General features: G+C 35.2%; 1 protein-coding gene across 2 annotated transcripts in view; it reads right to left on the bottom strand.

The window, feature by feature from the left end:
- The window catches only part of LOC131951736 (transmembrane protein 72-like), a 7,279-nt gene extending 3,811 nt beyond the window's left edge, over positions 1–3,468 (bottom strand). For both annotated transcript variants that reach the window (XM_059314114.1, XM_059314115.1), the window contains exons 1-2: positions 3,259–3,468; positions 2,708–2,768 (exon numbers count right to left, since the gene is read on the bottom strand). In XM_059314114.1, coding sequence (XP_059170097.1) covers positions 2,708–2,768; positions 3,259–3,337 — 140 coding nt within the window. In that variant the 5' untranslated portion in view covers positions 3,338–3,468. The remainder of the gene's footprint in view (positions 1–2,707; positions 2,769–3,258) is intronic.
- Between the last annotated feature and the right edge of the window lie 4,560 nt (positions 3,469–8,028).

The raw sequence follows: 8,028 nt of genomic DNA, 5'->3' as shown, positions 1-8,028 counted from the left end.
AAAAGTCTAGTGGTAAAATCATTTGGTGTAAATGCAGGTCAGCAAAAGTCTAGTGGTAAAATCATTTGGTGTAAATGCAGGTCAGCAAAAGTCTAGTGGTAAAATCACTTGGTCTAGACAAAGTAGCAAATGAAAGGCCTTCAGTTATAGATCTAGTCTTGTGCTCAGAAGTCTAGCTATTTCATTGCAAGCATAAGCAATGTATAAAGGCCCTGGGAGCTTAGGGCCCTTTTTCCTCTATGACTAAAGTAAAATTTTACATTTGAAATTTAATATTTGTTTTATATAAATAATGTAAAAAAAAAAAAAATCCAATTTCTTTTCTGTTATAGAAATAATTGAAATAAAGTGGGATCTCCCCCAAGGCAGTGGACATTGGACTATCTACGCATGCGCCAAAGGCGTTAAGGGCCATAAGCTAATTAAAACAATTATCAAGTTTAAAATGTTATTTTTTTTTAACTGCAAAACCGGAAATTTTAAACTCAAATTTTGTGAATCTGGAAAGTGTAAAAATACTATTCTCGAATCCGGAAATCCTGAATATCCCAAAAAATGGGCACCCTTGTGTAAGATGACATTCAGCACATGCAGATTTAAATGCGCCCTTTAATACTTGACCTGAATGGGAAGTTTTCCTCATCGCACCCCCAGATACCTCTCCTCCCTGTCTCCCCCTCACCAACCTATTGGGCATTTAAGACATTTTTTAGTCTTTTATTTTTTGGATAAAATAACAACTGAGTTCTTTTTTTTTTTTTGAGTCAAACTAATTACAAAATTTTTCAATGTTTTTCTTCTCATTTTAATCTAAATCACATTTCATTTGTTGATGTAGTTATCTTTAATTTTGGCACAACTAACACCATATGCTTTCTGATATCTATAATATAAGCAGCTAGGTAGTGTGTCAGTCATCGCTATACATTTTGGAACAATAAAAGTAAACATTACATGTTGTGCTTTTTACTTTTTTACTTACATTGCAGTGTCTTTCCCAAAACGTGAAGAAAATATTAAATACACACAAATTGCTAAAACATATTAAATGGATCAATGTCAAATTTCATTTTCGCTTAAGATTCCTAGGAAAAGTGGATACATATTAATAACAGTAGGGTAGAAAAAAACTAATTAATTAAACTGTTTTGTATTTTTGCCAGGGGAGGTAATTTTAAAAAATGTGAATGCAAAATCTCCAAGAGGGAATTATTGTTTTTACCTACCATATTGCTCTTTATCAATCCATGCTAGTTATACTATTCCAACAATAATGTCCTCTTGGACGTCTGCAGAATTTGCATTCACATTTTTTAAATTAGTTGAATTTTTTTTATTACCTCCCCTGGCAGTACTATTAAACATTTTAATTAATTAGTTTTTTCGACCCAACTGGTATTAAAATGCATCCACTTTTTGTAGGAATGCAAGCAATAACATTTTTTGACATTGATCTGTTTAATATGTTTTAGTAATGTGTGCGAATTTAATATATTCTTCACGTTAGGCGAAAGAATAAAAATTGTGGCAACTATAAAATAAATTAAGTCATTGTAAAAACAAACCCTTCTCTAATACTTATAATAAAACAATGCGATGCAATTTAAAAGCATTGTAAAAGATTGATGTTTACTTTTATGGTTCTAAAATCTATGGCAATGACTGACTGATTGACACACTACCACTAGTCTTATATTATAGAATATTATAGATATATATAGATATATTAATTATTATAAAATATAAAAGCTCAAATGGATTCTGAATCTTTGTATGTATGTAAGTTTATGGAAGACATGCATATAGGAAAAAGCTCAACTTGATCGCCATTGTGTGATATTTTAATAGTGTTAATTTTTTTATTCAATTTATATTGATGTTTGAAAAAGTAAATAAAGATTGATTTTAAACTGAATTTTCATTTGATTGACGTAATGTGTAAAAAACAAAATCAAATTAAATGTATTACCCTTAACAAAAATGTTAATTTAGTCTGAAAATATTATGCAAATCACATCCCCTTGTGCCAGTCTCTTCCCTTCATAGAAGAATACAAAATTTTTAAAAATTACATCAGAAAATATTACTTTTTTAAAGTTTGTTTTCAAGTTGGAATTTTTTTTTTGTATAATTAACATGGATTGATAAAGTGCAATGTGGTAGGTTAAAAAAATGTATTTTAAAAACTAATAATTTGCTATATTGTTTGCAATTATCCTTGCATTTACATTTATGTTTGAATTTATATTTGGGTTGTTTTTGCGTTATTGCTTGCATTTGCACTTAAGTTTATGTTTATATTAACTTTAGGGTTTGTGTTTCCCTTTAAGTTTCCAATTAAGTTTGTGGATGTGTTATGTTTGAGTTTGCGTTTATGTTTGTTTTTTGTTTATGTTAGCACTTATGTTAATGTTTGTGTTTTTATATTTTCACAAATTTTAATTTTACTTTTGTGTTAGTTTTCACAAACTTTCATTTAAATAAATGAGTTGGAAAAACAAAACAAATTGAAAGTTTGAGGGGCGGTGGAAATGAAAAGTATGAGGGGGGGGGTGCAAATCAAAAGTTTGAGGGGGGTGCAAATTGAAAGTTCGATGGGGGGGGGTGCAAATGAAAAGTTTGTCCCCAGGCGCCAGGAAGGGTCGCTACGCTTCTGTGTGCCTGACAGTTCACTAGTTAGACCAGAGTGAATGAAGCAATCACTTACAGGTAGTAGATTCCAAATGTATGTCCATAGAACACATACTCCACTCCTACACCCCACAAAACTGAAAGTAAAAATTATATAGGCCATAGTTATAATAGAGCTAATTTTGATGTCTTGTTTAATAAAATAGTTAAAAATCAGCTGGCAGTCTGAGTCTGAATACAATTCATATTTATTAGATCAATATGAAAAACAACAAAATTTTCACCAAAAGAAACAGAAATAGACCTATGAAATTAAACATTTTTTAAAGATGGCATTGTGAGAAATTGTGAGTGTATAGACAGTAGGCCTATAGTGACTATAGTGTATTCTGAATTTTTCCATAGACCTTAACAATATTTGAATATTAATTTACTGCAACTATGGTAATATCTCTCCCCCCCCCCCCCCACACACACACCGCATTTAGGGGCCTGTTTAGTTTGCGAACACGAGGTCAAGATAAATTCGCTCGACTGCTATCAGTATCATATTGACATAATGCCAATGGTGGTAATATTGAAACAATATGAATGAACTTATGAAGTAGATCTCAAACGAGGGCTTACCAAGGGCTGTTATTATACCGAGGACGCGACAAACCACGACCAAAGTTCTCCAGCAGCAATCTCCACTATGCCTTTCCATAATGTCGTTTGCTAAATATAATAATCACATTTCAACATGTTCTAACTCTTAGAACTACAATTTTGCAATTGATTCTTTAAACATGATTTCATGCATTCTACAAATGCTAAGGGTAACTGACGACTTGACCCGGAACTGCTTGCTAGGGTGAGGTTAAAGGTGGTGTAAAACAAAACCAGCATAAAAAATAATTTAAAAAGTAGACTGTAATTTTTGCATTGTTTAATTTTAAGAGGACAATTTTCTTTAATCTAGCTGTAGTAATTTTCAGATCAAATAAAACCACCCTAACCGTAACATTTTACACGCGTTGGAATAATGCATGTAAATTGAGCCAATAACTCAAAGATTTGACTTTTTCTGAATTGTATCCAATCGTAGCATGATAACTGGCGCTAATAATTACCGCCAGAGGCCTAGATGTATGCCTAAATACAGTGTTTCTTTCAGGCATCTCTTCGGGGGGGGGGGGGGCGAAGAGAGTCTACCGCCCAGTGGCGGATTAAGGGGGGTGCTGAGGGGGCTGCAGCCAGGGGCCCCCGATTTTTAGGGGCCCCAAAATTTCCTTTTTCAATCATAGTAAATTTCACTTTAAAGTGATTTTTTTTACTATAAAAGCCAATGTTTTAATAATTGAATCACAAGTTTATTTCACTTTTTTTTATCAAAATATCAAACTCGAGCACACACTTTAGTATAAATACCAGCCCGGACAGCGTTTGCTTATGACAATAAATTGGGTTAATTTTAGAGTTAAAAACATAAACAGCGTTCGAATTCTGACACATAAATGACATGCATCTGGTGTGAACATTCTATGATTTAAACTTTTAAAAACATTTATGGGCCTTTACTTTTAGTGAACGTTAATATCGGGTTTACAGGCCAGGGATGACGTTCTTTAAATGGACGCCTGTGAAAATCCATTTTATTGTGGGCCTCATAAATGGATGACACCTAAGGGATGGAGGTGTGTTTTTTTAATTTATTTTTTATGCTTATACCGTGCTTACTGTTTTAGTTGGGCCTAGTTTAACCTCGTAGACCGTCCCTGAATCCACCCAACTCTGATGGGTACCTAACTCACGTTAGGGAAAGTAAAGGCGGCTGGGCATAGTGCTGACCATACTATCTCTTCATATGCCGAGGTCACAGAAACAAGTGAACTCTACTTCACTTGCCCCATAGGCCGTCAGGTTTGAAAGGGAAACTTTACTTTACTTTACTAGTTTAACCTCTGTATGTTATTAATAATTTCCTACATAGAGTGGTTTGAAATTCTCTTTTTTCTCTTCGCGTCTGCAAGCAAACACGCGCCAACAGCCTTTATCGTCTGCTCTATAACGACAATATAATAATATTCGCATGGATATTTATGTTTATTCAATGTTAGTCTGCATTTCCAGCTTTCTCACGCCCAATATAAAAACTTGAATTACAGTTCAATAACTATCGTGACACGGATATACAGGCTCAGGAGTTTGACTCCCATTAGCCAGGGAGGTCTCGACGTAGTGAACTTCAACTAAATGGCAAACTGTGGACAAAATCAGTCTCACGAAGATGATGGTTTGAAACACTACATGATGGTCGCTTATTCATCCGTAGGCTTGCACCAGGCTTTACCTTCCCAACCAACAGACGTGGGACATCGTCCTACCGTCTGGTACCCGGCTAGGTCGATGGTCAGAGGTCTAAAGCTTCTACAGGCCTAAAGTAAACAGTCATATATTTATTACTGCTCACTTAGCGGATGAATTTAGGCTATCTGTATTTTGTTAGTGTGTGTCGTGGCAGTGGGTGGGGGCAACAATTCATATAATCATGCTAAAAATGAATACATATTGATGGCAGGGGATCAGCGTGGTTGAATCAGTAAAGTTCGTGGATGCTTAACCGAAATGTCTCGAGTTCAAGCCCTCGGACAGATATGGCTCGTTAGCTGGGGACAGCAACTCTTTAAGGAGAGACAACTCCAAAATCAAACAGCTGCTGTAGTTTGTTCTTGGTTGGACAAATTTGGAAACAAATTAAAAAAGAAAAGCAGGCTGAAATCGGAGTCAATGGTCTCAAAAGCGCATGACCAGTTGACACTTATACTTAATTGTGTTGGAGGGGATCCCTTCCAACACTAAAATTAAGAACGAAGAAGAAGAGAAGAAGAAGAAGGTTAAATGTTTGCATCCAAATTACCGCTCATTGAACACAATAGACTTCTTTTTAAAATTAGCAGTTTTGTAAATATCGGTGTCGAATGTTCCTATAAGTTATAAATAATCCATTAATATCTTGAATAGTATGCTGATATATATATATATATATATATATATATATATATATATATATATATATATATATATATATATATATATATATATATATATATATCAAGGGCCCCGAAAAATGTTTCAGCCCGGGGCCCCGCCCAAGCTTAATCCGCCCCTGCTACCGCCCCTCCCCGAAAGAAATGGAATTTATATTAAAAAATATATACTTTTAATTGTGTGCATCCCCGGTTTATTCCGCCCCCCCCCCCCCAGAGTTTCTTCCAGGCATCTCTTCGGGGGGGGGGGGGAGGGGCTTCTACCGCCCCCCGAACGAAATGAAATTTATATAATTTATATAGAAAATATATACTTTTAACAGTGTCCGCCCCCCCCACCGAAGAAAGTTTACCGCCCCCCCCCCCCCGAAAATTTCAAGTGCCCCCCCCCCCCCCGGAGAAAAAAGTCTGGAAGACTTTTTTGTGACGACGTGTGACGGAAGGGAGGGGGGGGGAGGTAAAAATCGTCCAAAAAAGCGTGATGTCATTTATGGATGACCCCCCTAAACATGATAACGCGCGTATAAAATTTTGACATACTGACGACAGACAGACTGTCGACAGACAAACTTTCGACTGTCAAACTTTCGACAGACAGAGAAAGCAAGTTTTAAAAAACCTTGTAAAAATAGCATAGAATCTTATAAAAAAATAATTGCGCACAAAATGAAAAAACAACGTGTGTATAGTAATGCGGAATAAAGTACTTTGTGAAGAAAAACTTAATTTTCATAGAGTTAATTAATCATCTAATTAAGTAACATTTTATTTCACAATACATGAAAAGTTTAAAATTTAAAAAAATGGTCCTTGTAGAATAAATGTTCGGAATTTGGTTCGCAATTTTCCGACCGTGATGAACGATACACAGAGGAATCAAGTTAAAAATAAATTCATGTGCGTTTTTTGAAGAATCAGAAAAAGCGGCCCGGGAAATGACTCACAATTATGACAGAAAACAGAGAAATTAGATCTTTTACTTATATGTGAAATATTGTATACGAGCCGACCCGCGGCGTATCATACGCCGCTATATTCAGTTGTTTTATTTTCTACTTTTCAGTAATTCATAATTTGTGAATTCGACAGTACCAATGCTGCCACTGAAAATATTTGCTTTAAAACACTATCAGTAGGTCGTTAAGGACGATACCCCCCCCCCACCTTCCTTTCCCCCAACCCTTACCCCCCCCCCCCCCACCCGTGAAAGCAGCCTCCTCTTAATTACTTCCCCTAAGTTTAAAATCGTTTCAAACTAAATTATCTGCCCCTAATAGCCGTCACTAAACCCGACTCTTCGTACTATTGTAAACATTTAGCGAGAACCACAGCTCACCAGACCATGTGGGTGGTGGAGGTGGTAGGGATATGCTTAGAGAGGAAGAGAGGGGGCAGCTAGGCGCGCTTACAGCTTGGTGTTTTCTAGGGTATCCCAGAAGAGAATTATATATATATAGATATCTATTGGAAACAGTTATTGACTTTTGAAAAACCAAAAGTATAATAAGTTCCACTTCCGGTTAACGGAAATCGCAAAAAAAGTTTATACAGAACTACACATTTGATATAATATATCTATGAAATTTCACCAACCCAGCTGTAGCAAACAGAGACACACACACACAAACAGACATACGGACACAATTGCAAAACTAATTTTTTTTCGACTCAGTGATCATAAATCTCGAATTCGAATTTTTGCAAGATTAGAGTACTTCTTCTAGATCTATACTTCGTCAATGAGAATGTAAAATATAAACCTGGAGTGATCGCCTCTAAACTTTCTCGAATATTCTTATATAACACTACGTAGTATGGTAACTCGGGATATAGACATGATTTTTAATTACTTTAACTTTTTAAAATAGGATAAAATCTCGTAGAAAAAAGAATTGCACACCAATTGAACCTCCAAATAAAATGTGCATAACAGTGCGGAATATTATTAGTACTTTATAAATTCAAATGCGTTTTTTGAGAAATCGGAAATAGCGTAAATTACTACTTCCGGTCAACGGAAATTACTCAAAATTTGTTAGAAGGCAGGGGATTGTATTTTTTAATTACATATGAAATTTCATTTATCTATCTGAAATAGTACTCAAGTTATAGTAGAAAAAGTTCCACTTCCGGTTATCGGAAATCGCTGAAAAGTTGATACGGATCTACAAATTTGATATCATACTTATATATTAAATTTCATCAACCTAGACCTTGCTGTAACAGTACTCAAGTTATCGTGTTTACAGAAACACATGCACACACACAGACATACGGACAAGATTGCAAAATTATGTTTTTCCGACTCAGGGGGGTGTAAAAATACGATTTTTTTTTGCACGATTACAGTACTTTCTCTATACTCTGT

Source organism: Physella acuta, unplaced genomic scaffold, assembly GCF_028476545.2.
Source record: "Physella acuta isolate Inbredline_101_S28 unplaced genomic scaffold, ASM2847654v3 ptg000824l, whole genome shotgun sequence".
Classification (NCBI taxonomy): Eukaryota; Metazoa; Mollusca; class Gastropoda; family Physidae; genus Physella; species Physella acuta.
The sequence above is the reverse complement of the archived record's forward strand: the minus strand, read 5'-3'. Positions and strand labels throughout refer to the sequence as shown.